General features: G+C 41.5%; 1 protein-coding gene and 1 pseudogene across 2 annotated transcripts in view; one reads left to right on the top strand and one right to left on the bottom strand.

Moving 5' to 3' along the window:
- The window catches only part of LOC139437939 (dnaJ homolog subfamily C member 9-like), a 46,065-nt pseudogene extending 34,616 nt beyond the window's left edge, over window positions 1–11,449 (top strand).
- Window positions 1–12,100, bottom strand: part of SLC4A7 (solute carrier family 4 member 7) — a 116,444-nt gene extending 104,344 nt beyond the window's left edge. The window contains exon 1 of one of the 2 annotated variants that reach the window (XM_058290765.2): window positions 11,926–12,100. In XM_058290765.2, the coding sequence (XP_058146748.1) occupies window positions 11,926–11,973 (48 nt within the window). In that variant the 5' untranslated portion in view covers window positions 11,974–12,100. The remainder of the gene's footprint in view (window positions 1–11,925) is intronic. The other variant, XM_071212862.1, reaches the window with a different exon arrangement.
- Between the last annotated feature and the right edge of the window lie 6,946 nt (window positions 12,101–19,046).

Genomic DNA, 19,046 nt, shown 5'->3' with positions numbered 1-19,046 from the left:
AAAATGATTTGTTGATAAGGATGTAGAAAAATTGGAATCCCCGTGCACTGTTGGTAGGAGCAGTTTGGAAATTCCTCAAAAAAAGTTAAAACACAGAAATACCATATACTCTTAGAAAGTGAAAACAAGGACTCAGACAGTTTAAACCAATGTTCAGAGCAATATTACTCACAAGAGCCAATATTCACCTGGGGTTATCCATCAACAGATGAATGGATAAACAAAATGCGGTATAAAAGAAAGGAAATTCTGATACATGCTATAACCTGGATGAACCCTGAAAATATATGCTGGGTGCAATAAGCTAGATACCAAAGTACAAATATTCATATGAAATATCTAGACTTAGAAAATTCATAGACAGAAAGTAGGTTACAGTTTAACAGCATGGGGAGAGGGAGAGAAGTTTGCGCTAAATGGTATAGAGTTTCTGTTTGGGGTGACGAAAATGTTTTGGTAATGGATGGTGGTGATGGTGGGACAGCACTGTGAATGAACGTAATGCTAATGAACTGCAAACTTAAAATGGTTAAACGGGAAACATTTTAAATAGTATTGACAAAAAGGGAGCATTAATTATTTCAGACTAATAAGAAATGGACGGTGAGGGGGATAGCCAAGGTTTTGCTCTTAACCATGAGAAAAAATCTAGGCTTAGCCTCCTACAAGCTGCATGGCCTGGACAAATTTTAAGAACCTCATTTCCCTTAATGCTCTCCTGTTACACAGAGACAAAAAGTGATCAAGTGAGATACCTAATGAAATGCCTAGCTCAAAGCAGGTACTCTATAAAAGGTTAGTTACCTGTTCTTAGCACTAACCTGCCCCACAACAAGGGCACAAAAAAGCATAAATCCTAGATTAGTGATGCACATCAGTGTGAGAAACATAGCATTCCTCCCTCAGCTCAGGGCTAGGATTAATGATGCATGGCAGTACCTTTCGTGGGGGGATATTATGTCATTTGAGGTGCTAAAAAGTCTCAAAAAAAAAAACAGGTTTATTCAAAATATAAATCTAAAAATACTTCCAAGGGAGAAATTCAATTACCTTTTCCAAACCACTGGCTTCTAAAAATTAACTAAATGGAAGTTATTCATTCTTTTTTCATAATGTGGTAAAATATACATAACCCAAAACTTACCATTTTAACCATTTTTCCCAACAGAAACTGTGCTCATTAAGCAATAAATCCCCATCCCTTCTTCCCCCAGTCCCTAGTAGCCTCTATTCTCTTTCTGTCTCCATGAATTTACCTCTTGCAGATATTTCATAGAAGTGAAATCATACTATATTTGTTCTTTTGCATCTGGCTTATTTCACTCAGCATAATGTTTTCACGGTTCAACCATGATGTAGCACATACCAGAATTTCATTCCTCTTTAAAGCTGAAGAATATTCTATAGTACGGTGTTTTTGTTTCCTAGGCTGCTTGAAGCAGACACAATGAAATAGGTTGGCTTGAACAATGGTAATTCACTGGTTTATAATTAGAAGCCGAGAAAACGTCCAAATCAAGGCATCAAGATGATGCTTTCTTTTCCCAAATTCCAGCTGCCTCTTCTGCCACATGGCAAGACACCTGGCAACATCTGCTGGTCTCTCCCTTCTCTTCTGGGTTTCTCTGCTTTCAGCTTCCTGCGTCTCTGGCTTTCTCTTTCTCTCTGTATTCACTTGTTTATAAAGGACTCCAAATAAGAGGATTAAGTCTCATCTCAATGAGGTGGGTCACACCTTAACTGAAGTACCCTCACCAAAAGAGCCTACTCAAAATGGTCCCACACCCAGAGGACTGGATTACATGTGCGAACATGATTTTCTGGGGTACACAAAGCTTCACAACACCACATAGGGATATACAACATTATGTTTATACATTCGTCTGTTGAGTGTCACTTGGTCGTTTCACCTTTTGGCTACTGCAAATAATACGTTATATGAGCCCCTTTTTCACTTTCCTTGCATTAACTCTTAGGAGTAGAACTGCTGGGTCAGTTAGTAATTCTATGTTTAACTTTTGAGGAACCAAACTGCAAAACTGCTCTCCCCAGGGGCTGCACCATTTTACATTACCATTAGCAAAACACAGAGGCTCCAATTTCAGCAAGTCCTAGTCAACATGTGTTATTTTCTGTTTTGTTTTGTTTGATCATAGCGTCCTAGTGCATGTGAAATGGTATCTCACTGTGGCTTTGATTTACATTTCCTTAATAAGTAATGATATTGCGCATCTTTTCATGTGCTTATTGGCCATGTGTTTATCTTCTAGGAGCAATGTCTATTCAAGACCTTTGCCCATTTGTTAACCAGGTTGTCTTTCTCTGTTGAGTTGTAAGACTTATTTATTTATTGTGGCTATTAATGCCTTATCAGACAAATGATTTCCAAATATCTTCCTCCATTCTGTTTGATCTTTTCACTCTTTTGACAATGTCCTTTGACGCACAAAAGTTTTTCATTTTAATGAAGTCCAATTTATCTATTTTTCCTTTTGCAGCCTGTGGGGTCTTTAAGAAACCATTGCCAAATTCAAGGTCCTGAAGATTTTCCCCCTACGTTTTCTTCTAAGAGTTTTCTCTTATTTTTAACTGATATTTTTAAATGCAGCAATAGACATTTTACATGGTGTATTTACATGGTGTGTATCTACCATAAGGAATGTACAAGTACAGTAATCTCTTCCCACAGTACTGCCACAGTACTCCAGGAAAAACCACCCACGCTGCTCAAGGTAAAAGGAGCAAAAACAAGGAAACAGTATGAACGTGTTCCCCCTGCAGTTGTGCCAAAATTTCAACAAATGTAATTAATCTGAATTTTTTTCCCCTAGTATTTACAGGCCTCAATCTGAGATTAGTATGAAAATCACAAACACAGTTATATAAAAATGCATATAAACAATTAACTTCCTTACACCTAAAACATTTCATTTATAATACCACCCTACTCAGTCTCCTCTCCTATGCTGCCTTCCCCTTACACATCACTAATCTAAATCCCTTGATAGGAAGGGATCATTACTGATGTAATGAGCAAAGTCAAAATGCCCAAAGGACCCATGCATTCAATATTATAATTAATCATGAAGTATATTTTTTACTGATAGACATATATTAACACCTTGGGTCTTTAAGAGGCACCATTACGACATGAAAAATTAGGCAGTTCATATACATTAGACTACAACAGACACACCTCACGCTCTCAGGAAATACCAAATGGACATGTCAACACAAAACAATAAAATAAATCATGTTTTACTGAACATATATTTGAATAATTCAAAAATCAAAACTATATAGAAAGTTTTACACTACATCTTGTACCCACTCTTGTTCCAATTCCTATTCCCTCTCTCCCTCAATGGCAACCTTTGTTTATTAATTTCTTGTTTATGCAAACATTAGTAAGCACAAATACATATTCTTACTCCTCCCGTTCATGAAAGGAACCACATAGTTTACTACCCCACATCTTGTTTTGCTTTGTTAGCCTAATAATTTATCCTTGAGATCTCTCCACATTTGCACAAAAAGATCGTTCTTATTCTTTTTTGTATAGCAATAGTATCCTGCTATATGAATATATTATAATTTATTCAGTGTCCTAGTAGGTTGCTTCCAGAGCATCTTAAGTGAAACATTTTCATCTCTCTCCTGTTACTGTTACAAAGTAATATCTTAATTTATAGGGGGGAAAGTATATATTGGATAGCTTATACGTCAATAATATATGATTTACTTTCTTAGACCTAATATATAACACTACATACTAGTGAACTACTATTCATATTTGTGAAAAACATCAGGAATTGCCAACTTACAAACTGCAATCTCTCCTCAAAGCTTAATGTATTTATTTATTATAACACTTCTCAGTGCCTTTAATACTTTATGCATTTTTGAATCTTCAGAAAACAACTGTGGCACTGCTTACCTGGCTACACAACAATTCTTTGGCAGAGCCTCCTACATATCTAGTATTCCATGTAACAAACATAAGTAAGAAACACTGGGGTGGATGTACTATTGCCATCTATTTAAGCAAAGTGTGATGTCAACTCCTAAAAGAGGCAGAAAATCAAGCTGAGCTCATTTGTAAAACAGGCATTCCTCAGTTGTTTTTGTTTGTTTTTTGTTTTTGGATTATAAACCCCTTTGAGACTGAATGTAAAATTATTTGACCCACTTCCAGGAAAAAAATGCCAAAGTGCATAAAATTTTTCATAGTTTGGGGGGATTCACTGAGCCCTGAGGCCCATCCACAGACCCTATGGAGCCCATATTAAGAAACTTAATTTTTAGGGAAGCGGATGTGGCTCAAGCAACTGGGCTCCCATCTACCATACAGGAGGTCCAGGGTTCGATGCCCAGGGTCTCCTGGTGAAGGCAAACTGGCAAGCTGGCCCGAGTGGTGAGCTGGCGCACACGGAGTGCTGGCCTGCATAGAGTGCTGCCCCATGCAGCAGTGCTGGCCCATGCGGAGAGCTGGCGCAGCAAGATGACGCAAGAAAAAGAGACACAGAAGAGAGATAAGAAACGCAGCAGACCAGGGAGCTGTGGTGGAGCAAGAGAATGATTGCCTCTCTCCCACTCTGGAAGGATCCCAGGATCGGTTCCTGGAGCCACCTAATGAGAATACAAGCAGACACAGAAGAGCACACAGTGAAAGAACACAGAGATGCTCTCTGTGTGCTGACAAGGGAGGGAGGGGGTAGAAATAAATAAACAAATCTTTTAAAAAAAAAAAAAAGAAAAAAAAGAACCTCAATTTTTAAAGCAACTTTTAACTAGACAGTGCTACATAATCTAATACATTAATACTTCAAATGCTAGGACAGAACCCAGAAAACTTTTCCCACAATGCTAATGAAAAGAAACAGTGGAGAATTCACTATGAAGTGTACCTTAGTGCAAAACAAAGATTATCTAACAGATTATGCTTAACAATTAATCATATCAAGCAAAGTAAATTCTATTAAGGAACTCTTATTAGGGCTTATATGTAATCTGATTTTTGCATAGCTATCTCTTATATCAAATAAATATTTTTGATTATTATAGAATTTAAAAAGTAGATCTTTAATTCATTTTACACAATATGAAGTCTTAATGTCAAGGGTTTTTAGAACAATATATTTCACATTGGACAGCATCATCTACTAGAAATATAATTCTACTGCAAATCCCAATATAACAATGTGAATATCCATGAGAAAGGAGAAAAACATCTGGAAGTTTTATATGTAGATCAAAGAACTCCCAGTCGTGATTATAAGTCTAGCAAGGGAAATGACTAGGAGAGAGGTATTAAATTAGAAAGTCAGTATGTCCCAGGGCTACTACATGTGGTTTTGCAGGGAGTGCCCTACAGGAGGGCATCCAGAGAAGGCCAATGGAGGCCGAAGGCCAGCCCAGGCTCTTCCCACCACGTCTAGTGCTCAAGCTTGTATCTGCCTACAGGGGGTGTCCTTTGTAATTCAAAGAAAAGCAGTCCTGGAACAATCTTCTTTCTTCCCTGGTCAACTTCCTTTCCCCCGTTCTCTTCTCCACAAGCACACAGCAAATATTAAAACGTTCTAAAATTTTTGAAACAGAAAATGTCTTCCAGATCAAGAGAGTATCACAGTACCCGAAGTATAATAAAATGGAAAGTTCCAAGAGCAGATGTAGCTCAAGTGGTTGAATGCCAGCTTCCTATGTACAAGGTCCTGGGTTCAATCCTTGTACCTCCTAAAAAAAAACTCTCATTGGGAGCAGAAATTCTCATTGGGAACCGATGTAGCTCAGTGGTTGAGTACCTAATTCCCATGTACAAGGTGGTTCATTCCCCAGTACCTCCTTAAAAAAAAAAGGAAAATTCTCATTTAAATCCTACTATACCAAAATTGACTGCTACTCAGGAGACTTTTTCCTAACAGAAACATATCCAGTACTACTATGGAATTCATTATCAAATTTATACTCAACGATGTATAAATTTGCTTTACTCCTACTTTTGTTGAGTATACCAAACCTTAAAGTAAAAGGATTTCTGTGTAACTGTTTTCAGTATTTTTCTAGAAAACTGTATTAAACTGAAAACATTCTGTATATCAAAGAACACACACCAAGCACAAAATAATAGTGTCAATTATGTTTTGCAGCAAATTATGAAAGATTTTAAGTATCATCTTTTTCCCTTTTCCCATACTCTTGAAAACTCATTCCAATCATGCCCTTCTATAATAAAATAGAATATAGCCATCTTCCAAGAATGAATTCATTTTCAAACAGATACTCATTTCTCAAGTTCCTAATCTGAGATAAGAGACAACTCAATACCTTCTCCAAATTGGGCACAATAAGCAATAGTTTCAGAGCCCAGAAAGAGAAGATGACTTCTATCCTTTCTGAGGATGTAAACAGAATGAGCGTTAAATTTTAAAAAAAAGATCTTTAAAACACTAAGACATTTTATTTGTACAACAATGATCATAGCACTAGGGAAACGGACTTGGCCCAGTGGTTAGGGCGTCCGTCTACCACATGAGAGGTCCGCGGTTCAAGCCCTGGGCCTCCTTGGCCTGTGTGGAGCTGGCCCATGCGCAGTGCTGATGCGTGCAAGGAGTGCCGTGCCATGCAGGGGTGTCCCCCACGTAGGGGAGCCCCACACGCAAGGAATTCCCCCCCGTAAGGAGAGCCGCCCAGCGCGAAAGAAAGTGCAGCCTGCCCAGGAATGGCGCTGCCCACACTTCCCGTGCCGCTGACGACAACAGAAGCGGACAAAGAAACAAGACGCAGCAAATAGACACAGAGAACAGACAACCGGGGGTGGGAGGGGAATTAAATATATAAATAAATCTTTAAAAAAAAAACAAAACACAATGATCATAGCACCAGTTCTTCACAGAAGGCAAATTGGTGGAAGCAACCTGTGTCCATCACTGATGTATGGATGAACAAAATGTGGTCTATACATACAGTGGAACATTACTTGGCTGTAAAAAGGAATGAACTTCTGATACATGGGAGAGCATGGATGAACACTGAAGATACCGTATTGAGTGAAATAAGCCAGACACAAAGGCCAGATACTGTGTGATTCCCCTTAAATGAAACAACTAGAATATGCAAATTCAGAGACAGAAAGTAGAGTACAGATTAGTGGGGAGGGGGATAAAAGTTAACGCACAAAGGGTTCAGGTTTGTATTTCAACTCATGGAAAAGTTTTGATAATGGGTAGTGATGATGATAGCACAACAATGTGAATGTGACTAGTACTAGTGAATTGTTTGCTTGAGAGTGGCTGAGAGGAAATTCTAAGCTGTGTGTATGTTACCACAATTTAAGAGAGAGAGAAGGAAGCAGATTTGGCTCAACGGATAGAGCGTCCACCTACCACATGGGAGATCCAAGGTTCAAACCCAGGGCCTCCCGGCCCATGTGGTGAGCTGGCCCACGTGCAGTGCTGATGCACGCAAGGAGTGCTGTGCCATGCAGGGGTGTCCCCCGCATCAACGCGCAACGAGTGGACCCTGTAAGGAGAGCCGCCCAGCGCAAAAGAAAGTACGGCCTGCCCAGAAGTGGCAAAGCACACACGGAGAGCTGGCACAACAAGATGATGCAACAAAAAGAAACACAGATTCCCGGTGCCGCTGACAAGAATACAAGGGGACACAGAAGAACACACAGCAAAATGGAAACAGAGAGTAGACAACTGGGGGGGGAGGAAGGGAAGAGAAATAAATAAAAATTAAATCTTAAAAAAAAAAATCAGTGCTCATTTAAAGAAATAAATGAGAGAAAGAGAAAGGTTAAAGAGACAATGATAATCAAATGTAACATATAATCCTGGATCAAATCTAACAAAATGTCCAAAAGGATGTGATTGGAACTGAAAAAAATCAGAATATAGACTGTATGCTTTCTATTAATGCTTAATTTCTTTTACTTGATAACTGTACTTAATGTGGTTACGTAAGTATCATTGTTGTTAGGAAATACACATGGAAGTATTGATTAGGGTTAGAGGAGGATGATAAGTGCCACCTACTCTCAAATGGTTAAAAGACAGACAAAACAGGTGTGGAAAAATGTTACAAGTTGGTAAATCTGGATATCTGATGGGTATGCTGGAGTTCTCTCTATTGTGTTTGTATTATTTTTTGCAACTTTCCCATTAATTTGAAATTATTTCAAAATTTAAAAAAAATTTTAAAGCACAAAGTATCTCTTCTACTTCATTATGAGAGTTGGTTTGTGCTTTACCCTTCATTTTGATATTGTCATAACTGCTTAAATTTTTTAACATCTAAACTATAGCTTAAGAAAAATTAAAATATTTTAAAACATCCTCTTTGAAGGAAATTTGAAAATTTGCTTAAAACAGCTAAAGTAGAACCTGCCTGCACTAGCATATCTGCTCCAGATAAAATGTTTATCTATCTCATAATCGTGTTCTCCTAAACCAAGTACTGAAAAGAAAATCGTTTGGTCCCTCTCATCTTAGAGCAGTCATTGAAAAATGCCTAGTTCATGGAAAGAAAAAGTCACTTATTTAGGTAGCCTGGCACTACTCTAGTTTGCCAGGCGTCTACACTCAGGGAGATTAACAGCACTGACAAATACTGTCATAACAACTCCAGCCAGCCAGAGATCCTTTAATGGTTTATTAGTTATAATCACATAACATCCTAAAAGTCTCTCCAAGTTGTAAAATTCAAAGAATACCATGCAACAAAATACGATAAGTTGTCTAGATTTCACTGTAAGCTGGAATGCTGGAATAGCTATCTGCTTGTCCAGTAATCAAAAATTCTCATTCGAAAAGGGGTTTATCTGCACTTATATATCTATAAGCAACTCACTTTATTACTAGTACATGCATATAGTAAAATTGAAAGTACAGTATGGATAAAAAGTGATACCTATAGAAGTCATAAACAGTAAGAAGAGGCTATTACATAATCTAAGTTTATATAATAAATCAAAATTACATTGATCTAAGATTAACTTATAACATTAACCCCATGAATCACTTACATGCATCTTAATATAAATGGCCCATTTGCCAGATGCAGATCCTAACCGCTTTAAGATCATATTTACTGTAACATACAGTAAGAAAGAGGTGGAGGGAAAGAGGAAGAAAAAAAACCCATTACAGGATGTTGACAAGCAGATCTACCCAAGTTTCAGAATATATTGGTTAGCAGGCCACATACCACTAAAATAATATACCAGGTTCCTTTAACACCAAGTTATTTTGGCTTTTGATTTTAACCTACTCAAGTGACAGGAGTCTAGTGTAACAAAACACTAATTTTCATAGCCTAACCTCTCTAAGAAGAAACCTGTGTACTTCCCAGTCTCAATTACCAGACAAAACAATTCTTCAGTCCACCTCAATTGTCCTGCAGTTTCACTTGGACAGATGACAGATTTGCTGGCTCCTTTTATTACAGGTCCATGGACTGTGGCCCAAAATTAGCAAGAAGGCAAAAAGGTAAGTGAAATCCTGGTAATATGCCCAAGGTGCCAAAATACCTAACCACAGTTCCATAAACAGAAAGCTTACTTACAGATGCAGAGAAAACTTCCATTTGCCAATAAACACTGAATGCAAATTGGGTTATTACCTTTCATTTATTGTAAGGACTATTTTTTTTAAAAAGTAATTCTAACAGATTCAGGAAAATGTTCTAACTAGCACTCACAAATGGAATTAGTAGGAATGTAAGTGCCATCACTGTTTTCACCTACATGTGCCAAAATAAGCTCAATGAGGGCAGAAGTCTATTGCCTTGTTTGCCTATATCCCCAGTGCCTGGGCACCTACGAGATACTTAATACACATAAAATGAATTAAACCATGTAACAAAATTCATAGAACAACCCCCTATCTTCAGTGGTAACAAAACTGTGTTCAATCATGTTCTGTTTAGAAGAAAGTAGATCACTTGATAAAACCTGGGAACTTTCTAACAGTGCCACTTGATGAAAAAGGAATTCACCTCCAGCGGAAAATTAGGATGACAGCTCAAGGCAATTCTAAGTGAGGCCTGCAGTGATGAGTTTGGTAACAAAGCAAAACAAATGCTGCCTTTCTGTAAAATGACTTTTCTTTCTCTATCCCAATACCATGATCAGCGAAAATTAAGTAGTTTTAGAACAGAATTCTTGGGGCCTAAATTATCAAACAGATGGACTCCAGACTGCCACCAATTTATTTAAAGTTCTTTCATAATTTTAAACCTAAGAAAAATATTTTATGAATATTAACTTTGTTCCACTTCTTTGGCTCTGCTAAGCAGTCCACTATGAATTAGAGAAAAACTATGACCAATATAATCTTCCACTTTTATGACTTTCATTTACCAGGGGAAAATGGGTAAGGAAAGCTTACACTTTATCAATGGCAGTACTTCCTCTCTTGCCAATGCCCTTGCAGGACTGCCTCAATCAACACTTACTACTGTTCCCCCGCTCTATTTTTTAGACGGTGACAGCTTATTGCATTCGATTTCTATTATCAATCTGTGTATCTTCACAGTAAACAAGTCTTATCTTCTCAAAGATTTTGGAGGTACGCCTTTCCAAAATGTTCCCCTGCATGCCATTAATAAACAGTCCTGGTAATCCCTTTGTCATTTCTCTCCCCCACCTGACTGTAAATTCCAGTAGGGCAGGGCTTGTTCTGTCTGACAGGATACTAGAGAGGTTCTGAATAAATGAGAGTACAATGAATGAATGATTCCAGGGGACAACGGCCTTATCAATAGGCTGCTTCTGCTACTTAAGTAGGCGAAAAAATACTGAGAACACATCATTGTTTCTATTCAGCATTACGAGAACTCATGAGCTCTTTACAGCAAATAACTTTAATCACAGAGAACAGTGTATCTGATACACATTACAAGAGATGTGCTAAAAAGCACATTCGAAACAGTTTAATTCAAAGGCCACACACAAAATTTTGCAGAGAGCCTTTGGGATGAGTTTCCAAATGATCTGCTCAATAACCACCACTAAATGTCTTCCCTGTCTGCAGGCTCAGATTTCCTCATAGGTTTTGAGAACTTACAGATGAACATTCTGAAATAATGAAAGCCTCCACTCCTGGGCCTTACAATCATCTTATAACTAAAAAAAAAAAAAAAAAAAAGGACGGGAGGTTTAAGGGGAAAGTCTTGAATAAAAAACACATGAAAAGCAATTTTCCTGTTAGTTGTGAAAGACTGGAAAATTCTCCCCGTACCCTTCCCTCCTCTTCTGGTTGCAGAGCAAGAACCGGGAGTAGGAAAATTTCGAAGCCCTCCGTGCCCCTTGAGTCACCGCGGAGGAGGGCGAAGAGGATCCCACCGCGGGGACACATGCTCGCACGCCACTCGAAAGCAGGAAGTCCGCCTCTGGAGCACGGGCCACCCGTCCAGATTCACGACCCCGAAAGGGACCGCGGGCCTCTGAAAGCCCCCACCCCAGCCCCCTGAACCCCGAAGCCAAGGATAACGACCCGGAGCCGCTCGCCAGGAGCCGCGTCCCGGGGCTCTGCTCGGCGCCGCCGCCGCGCCGGGACCGCGGGGCGCCTCTGCCCGGCGGGACGCGCCTCCGCGCTGCGGGCCGGGGGAGCGCCGGGCGGCTCGTGCACGCGGCCGGAGGCGCGGGGAACAAAGCGCCCCGCGGGGCGGCCGGGGACGGCGCGGCGAGGGACAAAGAGCGCCGCCCGGGGCCGCAGGCAGGTGGAGCCGCGGCGGGGCTGCCCCGGGCGCCGGCGGGCGGGACGCGGCGGGAGAGCGCCGCGGCGCGGAGGGCGGGCGCGGCGGCGCGCGGGATGCCCCGGCCGCCCGCCCGCCACACAAAGGGGCCGCCGCCGCGCCGGGCCCCCCGGGCGCGCCCCCGCCTCTGTCCGCGCGCCCCCCGCCCCGCCCGGCCGCGCTCCGTACCCGGGTGAGCAGCGGTCGCATCTGTTCGCCGGCCCCGTCCGCCTCCATGGCCCGCCGGCCGGCCAGCCCCCCGCGGCCGCTACCGCGCTGCCCCGCGCCGTCCGCCGCCGCCGCCGAGCCGCGGGCGCGCGAGGGCCGCGGAGCCGGCGCCCGGCCTCGAGGGCGCGCGCGTGGGGAGAGCGCGGGCGATGCGGGGCGGGCGCGGGCCGACGAGCGGGAGCGCCGCGGGGAACGTGCCGCGCGCACTGAGCGGGCCGCGGGACCCGGCCGAGGCAGCCGCGCGGGGCGGGGGCGGGGCCGCGGGCGTGACGCGCGCGGCGCCGGGCCCGGCCGCCACGCCCCCCGGCCCGCCCTCGCGCCACGCCCCCTGCCAGTCTGGCACCGCGAGCCGCCTCGGCGCGCCCCGCCCGGCCACCCGGCGGCGGGGCGGGAGACGGGAGCGATGGACGGGCGTCTCAGCCAATCGGGGCTCGGGGGTTGGCCTTCTCCTCAGGAGGCCCCGCCCCCTCCGCGAAAGTGCAACTGACCCGTGCTGAGCCTCCGGGGCGGTTCGTAGGCGCTTTGGAGGTCTGAGGCGGGGCACCTCCTCCACGGCCTCTTTGCCGCCTTATTTAGGGGAAGCGGAGAATATTTCCGGGAAAGTCACGAGAAATGAACGGGTCTTCACCTCTGTTGCCAGTTCCTTTCTTCTCAGTTTGGTTGGCATGAACCCCAACTCGGTGCCTGTCAAAGAGGGACACAGTGATGGGATACCCTCAGGCGCTGGGCGCACCACGGCGGCTCCCACATGCTGGGGTCCACCCTCTAGGACACTCCCTAGTCCCCGCATCTGCACCTGGGCATGACGATGAGGCCTGCCTGATGGGGTCATGAAAGTTTAAGTGGCTTTCTAACCGTACACGGGCTGCCTACGTGGTACTCCGGGGGTGGCTTGTTTATTCTTACACATTTAGTAATTTTTAAGCAGTTTTATTGAGGTATATTCACATACCATATGATCTAGCCAAAGTGTATATAATTCTTGGCTTTTAACATTCATCACCACAAAAGATTTTAGAACAATTTCATTACTCCAAAAAGAAAAACCCTGCACCCCTTAGCAGGTACCTCTGAAACCTGCTGTCCTTCCCCAGCCCTATATGACCACAAATCTAATTTCATCTTTATAAATTGATTATATTTACATTTTATATAAAAGGAAAAATACAACATGTAGTACTTTAGTTCAGTTTCAAAGAAAAATGGTCTTATGTATGCAATTTTATAATTGCACATTCATTTTTAACATGCAATATTACTGTACAACATTCCCATGTTACATTTTTAAGCTTTCTTTTTAGTAATATACATGACTGTAGAGTGCCTTTAAACTGTTGCCAAACCCGTATAGTAGCGCTAGTTACAAACATTATGTTGGGCTTTCAACTTTTGTATTCATTTCCAAAGATTAACACACATCCTTTTTACCAATTCTGCACAAGTTAACCCTCAGCTTCCAATTCTCTAACCTCATTCTATTTTCTGGTGACTCATATTCAAGTTATTAACTCCACGACATTACACAACATATTTAGTTCATTCTAGCGATATCATACAGTTCTTTTGTGTCTGGCTTACCTCACTCCACATAATCTCCTCCAGATTCATCCATGTTGTCATATGCTTTAAGACTTCATTTCTTCTTACTGCTGCATAATCCATTCTGTGTATACACCACAATTTTTTTATCCATTCATCAGTTGATGGCCAACTGGGGTGTTTCCATCTTTTGGCAATCATAAATAATGCCACTATGAACATCAGTGTGAAGATGTCTGTCCGTGTCACTGTTCTCAGTTCTTCAGGATATATACCTGGTAATGGTTTTGCCAGGTCACTTGGCAAGTCTCTCTTCAACTTTTTTACGATCTGACAAAGAGTCCTGCGCGGTGGCTGTACCATTCTACATTCCCACCAACAGTGAACAAGCATTTCTATCGTTCCAGATCCTCTCCAACACTTGTAATTCTCTGACTTTTTAATAATGGTCATTCTAATAGGTATGAAATGATATCGTTATAGCTTGATTTGCATTTCTCTAATTGCTAGTGATGTTGAACTTTTTTTCATGTGGGTTTTGCTTTTGTTTTTGTTTTGCCATTTGTATTTCTTCTTTGGACAAATGTCTGTTCAAGTCTTTTGCCCATTTTTTACTCCGGTCATTTGACTTTTTTATTGCTGAATTGTAGCATTTCTTTAAATATCATGGATATTAAACCCTTATCAGATACATGATTTCCAAATATTTTTCCCATTGAGTTGGTTGCCTTTTCACCTTCTGAGGAAGTGCTATGAAGTACAAAAATGTTTAATTTTAAGAAGGTGCCTTTTATCTATTTTTTCTTTTGTTGTGCATTCTTTGGGTATAAGGTCCAAGAAACCACCACCTACCAAAAGGTCTTGTAGATATTTCACTACATTTACTTCTAGTAATTTTACAGTCCTGGCTTTTATATTTAGGTCTTTGAGCCATTTTGAATTGATTCTTACCTAGTGAGTGAGATAGGGGTCTTCTTTCATTCTTTTGGTTATGGATATCCAGGTCTCCCAGCACCATTTCTTGAAGAGAATGTTTTATCCCGTTAACATGGCTTTTTTAGGTTTGCCAAAAAACAGTTGGCTGCATAGATGAGGGTTTATTTCTGGACTCTCAATTCTTTTTCACTGATGGATGTGTCTGTCTTTATGGCAGTACCATGCTGTTTTGACCACTGTAGCTTTATAATATGTTTCGAGGTCAGGCAGTGAAATTCCTCCCACATTGCTCTTGTTTTTTAGGATGCTTTTGGTTATTCAGGTACACTTTCCCTTCCAAATGGATTTGGTAATTGCCTTTTCTGTTTCTGTAAAGTAGGCTGTTGGAATTTTGATTGGTTTTGCATTGAATCTAAATATCAGTTTGGGGAGGTGTATTAGTCAGCCAAAGGGCTGCTGATGCAAAGTACCAGAAATCTGTTGGCTTTTATAGACGGTATTTATTTGGGGTAGAGCTTATAGTCACAAGGCCATAAAGAGTAAGTTACTTCCATCACCAAAGTCTGTTGCCACATGTTGGAGCAAGATCGCTGCCAATTTCTACAATAGTTCAAACTTTCTCTTCCTCTTAAGGCTCTGTGGTCCCAGCTTCTTCCAATCTCAGCCAAAGGCTGGCATAAGGCTCATCTATCTTCCCAGAGCTTTTCACTTTCATGGCTCAAATGCTTTGCTCTCTCCACAAGGCCAGCTGTAAACTATCATGCAAATGGCTCAGCTCTCTCCCTGGGGCTCCAGCATCAAAAAATTAAGCTCTCTCCTCTGCCATGTAGTTTTCTGTGTGAATCTCTGCCCAACAAAGGGGCAGGGACTCAACATCCTACTGACATGGTGAATCAAAGCCCTAAACTTAATTTGATCAAATAAAAGTGAAACCTCTGAATTTAATACAATCAAAGGGTATCACACCCTTAGGAACAGATCAGTTTACAAACATAGTATTTCTTTTTGGAACTGCCACAATAGGATTGACATCTTCGTGGTATTTAGTCTCCCAATCCATGAACACAAAATGTCTTTCCATTTGCTTAGGTCTTCTTTGTTTCTTTTAACATTGCTTTGTAGTTTTCTGCGTATAGGTCCTTTTGGTTATGTTGATTCCTAGGTATTAGATTCTTTTTGTTACTATTGTAAATGGAATTTGCTCCCTGATTTCCTCCTCAAATTATTCAATATCAGTGTACAGAAACATTACTGCATGTTGATCTTGTATCCTACCACTTTGCTTAACTCGTTTATTAGCTACTGTAGCTTTGTAGACATTTCAGAATTTTCTAAATATAGAATCATGTCATCCACAAAGAGTGACAGTTTTACTTCCTCTTTTCATATTTGGATGACTTTTTTTCCCCCATCTAATTGCTATATAGCTAGAATTTCTAATACAATGTTGAGTAACAATGGTGACTTGGGAAGCTGATGTGGATCAAGCAATTGAGCTCCCACCTACCACATGGGAGGTCCCTGATTTAGTTCCCAGTGCTTCCTAAAGTAGACAGCGAGCTGGCACCACTGGCAGGTGCAGCGAGCTTGTGCAACAAGATGATGCAACAAGAGACACAAGAAGGAAAAAACATGATGAGAGATACAACAAAGCAAGGAACAGAGGTGGTTCAAGCGATTAGGCACCTCCAACCCACACTCCCACACTGGAGGTTCCAGGTTCGGTTCCCAGTGCCTCCTAAAGAAACAAGACGAACAGACACAGCAAGTGCAAACAATGAGGGGATGCGGGAGAAATAAATTAATTAATTAAAAATAATAATAACAGTGGTGACGACAGTGGATATCATTGTCTTGTTCCTGATCTTAGAGGGAAAGCTTTCGATCTCTCCCATTGAGGTTAAAGTTGGCTGTGGGTTTTTCATACATGTCCTTTATCATATTGAGGAATTTCCCTTCTATTCCTATCTTTCCAAGTATTTCAATCAAGAAAAGATGTGGTTGTCAAATGCATTTTCTTCATCGATCAAGATGATCATATTTTGACAACCGCATCTTTTCTTTGTTGGAAGATTTCTGATGACCGCTTCAATCTCTTTAAATGTAATTGGTTTGTGAAGTTCTTGTATTTCATGTAACATCGGTGTAGGTTGTTTGTGCATTTCTAGGAATTTATCCATTTCATCTAGGTTGTTTAGTTTGTACAGTTTCCTTTTCTTAGTATGGCTTTTAATTTTTTTGCTGATGTCTAGGCATCTGATTAGGATGGTAACTTTACTCAGATGCCCAATTTCTCTCTCTTTAATAGGGATTTAGTGACAGAAGGCTGTGTATTACTGCTATTCTTTGATTCTTCATTTAACCTGATCTGGGTCTTTAGGATTGTACCTGTTGCTCAAATCTGAGCCCTGGACCCAGTAATGGGTTGCAGACCCACTTCCAAGGGCCTTGGGGAGGGAGGTTTTAAAGGCCAGAAAAAACCCTCTCCTACTTATTTTATTTCCTCACGTGTACTTTCTTGGATCACCACCACATGAGCCCTCTCAGTTCAAAGCCTAGTCATAGTGTGTTTGCTGCAACACGGACTGGATAAATGTGATAGAGGATCCTACCTGGAGGCTAAGAACCTCATAATTCAAACTTTCTCAGGGGCAGTTCTCCCACCTTTGCTGGCAGCCCCCTCCCTTTCCCTACTGAGTCTTCAACAATGAGTCCCAGTCAGTAGAGAGGGAGATTGAAAGGGCTGGATCTCTTTAGTCCAGTGCCGGCTCCCAAGGTAAACAATGGTATAGCCCTACCCAGTCTGGAAGGGTCATGGGACACAGCAGACCAAATATGTGGGTCAAAAGCTAAGTCAGCCTTAGCTGAGGCCCTCTCTCTCCCCTTTCTAAGAAGGTGGATCCCTGGGCCCCCTTTGTCTGTAGCTGCTGGCCCCAAGCCCTGAGAATTCAAAGGTACCTTTAGGGTAGGTAAGGATGCCGGGAGTTGCACCTGCCAGTTTTCTTCCCCTGGTGTCCTAAACCCTAGAAGATTATTTTCCAGGCTGTTTCTGCCTGTCCTGTAGCTCTTTTTCAGGGAGAGAAGAGAGTCCCATGTCTTTCTAGTCTGCCATCTTCTGGAAGTCCTTTAATAAAGATACCAAAGGTTTTAGTTGAGAAGATTTGAATCCATGCTGTGAAAGGAAACCATATATATTCAGTGGGTCTGGAGCTGACATCATATCCCTCTCCAACAGGATATAGTGACGCCCTTTGTGATAAATAGGTAGCTAAGGATGCTGGATGACTCTTTCCTGGTTTGTGGCCTGGTCCCCTTTTTTATTATTGTAAATTTCCCAGAGAGGTACTTCTAGGCTGGTACATATTGTTCACTTCATTGTATACGAGCAGATGTGCTTTTATTAAAAATAGCCACCATTTTTTATTGTATGTTTACTGAAAATTTGTTATTCAATAATATATGCTTAACCTCTTTTTTGTGTGTATGTGGACTAGTTTACATTAAACTTTATTTTGGGGGGCATTTTTTTTTAAGTTAATAGATCACATAAAAGTAATAGCCACCATTTATAAGAGTCCTACTAAAGACTGTGACATTTTGCAAACGTGCTTCATCTCAAATCTTCAAAATACTACAAAATTTGTTTTATCTCCATTTTTTAGACAAGAAAACTGAGGCTCCCAGTGATAATTGGTTTTAAGTCCAAGTTAGTGGAACTGCTTTTTTATTTACTTTCCTAGTAGCTATTTAAAGAATGCTGAACAATGATGAAACAAGGATTAAAAGGAAAGAATATGGAGAAGAAAAGACTTGGGAAAAATATAACTCTCATAGAGGTGCTGCAGTGATTTGAAGCTGTGTATGTACCCCCAAAAAAACAAATTCTCAAATTTAACCCATTCCTATGGGTCTGAATCCATTGTAAGTAGGACCTTTTGATGAGGCTACTTCAGTTAAGGCGTGACCCACCTCAATCAGGACGTGTCTTAGTCCTATCACCGGAGTACTATATAAGAGAATGAAATTCGGGCAAAGAGAGAAAGTCAGGAAAGCAAAATGCTGAAATCAAGGAAAGCTGGAAGAGAAGGGAGAGACCGGCAGACACTGCCATGTGCCTTGCCATATGGCAGAGGAACCAAGGATCTCAGGCAGCTGGTCTTCAGGAAGCAAGCATCGCCTTAATGATGTCTTAATTTGGACATTTCCCAGCCTCAGGACCGTGAGTGTTGGTGAGCAGATGTGGCTCAAGCAGTTGAGCACCTGATTCCCACATGGAGGTCCAGGATTCAGTTCCAGGTGCCTCCTAAAAACAAACAAATAAAAACAACAAGCAAACAAACAAAAAACAACTTAGGGGAGCTGTTGTGGCTCAGCGGTTGAGCGCCGGCTTTCCACATACAAAGTCCCAGGTTCAGTCCCCCGTGTCAGTACCTGAAAAAAACAGAGAAAAAAAAGGCCATGAGTGAATAAATTCCTCCTATTCAAGCTAACCCATTTTATGGTGTTTGCTTTGAGCAGCCTACAAAACTAAAACAGTTGCTTAAGATATCAGTCATTTGTACCCATACCCTTGTTCTCTAAAGTGAACATATGGGGAAGCAGACTTG

Source organism: Dasypus novemcinctus, chromosome 31 (genome assembly GCF_030445035.2).
Source record: "Dasypus novemcinctus isolate mDasNov1 chromosome 31, mDasNov1.1.hap2, whole genome shotgun sequence".
In the NCBI taxonomy this organism is placed as follows: Eukaryota; Metazoa; Chordata; class Mammalia; order Cingulata; family Dasypodidae; genus Dasypus; species Dasypus novemcinctus.
Note: the sequence above shows the minus strand (reverse complement) of the source record. Positions and strands in the feature narration are given on the sequence as shown.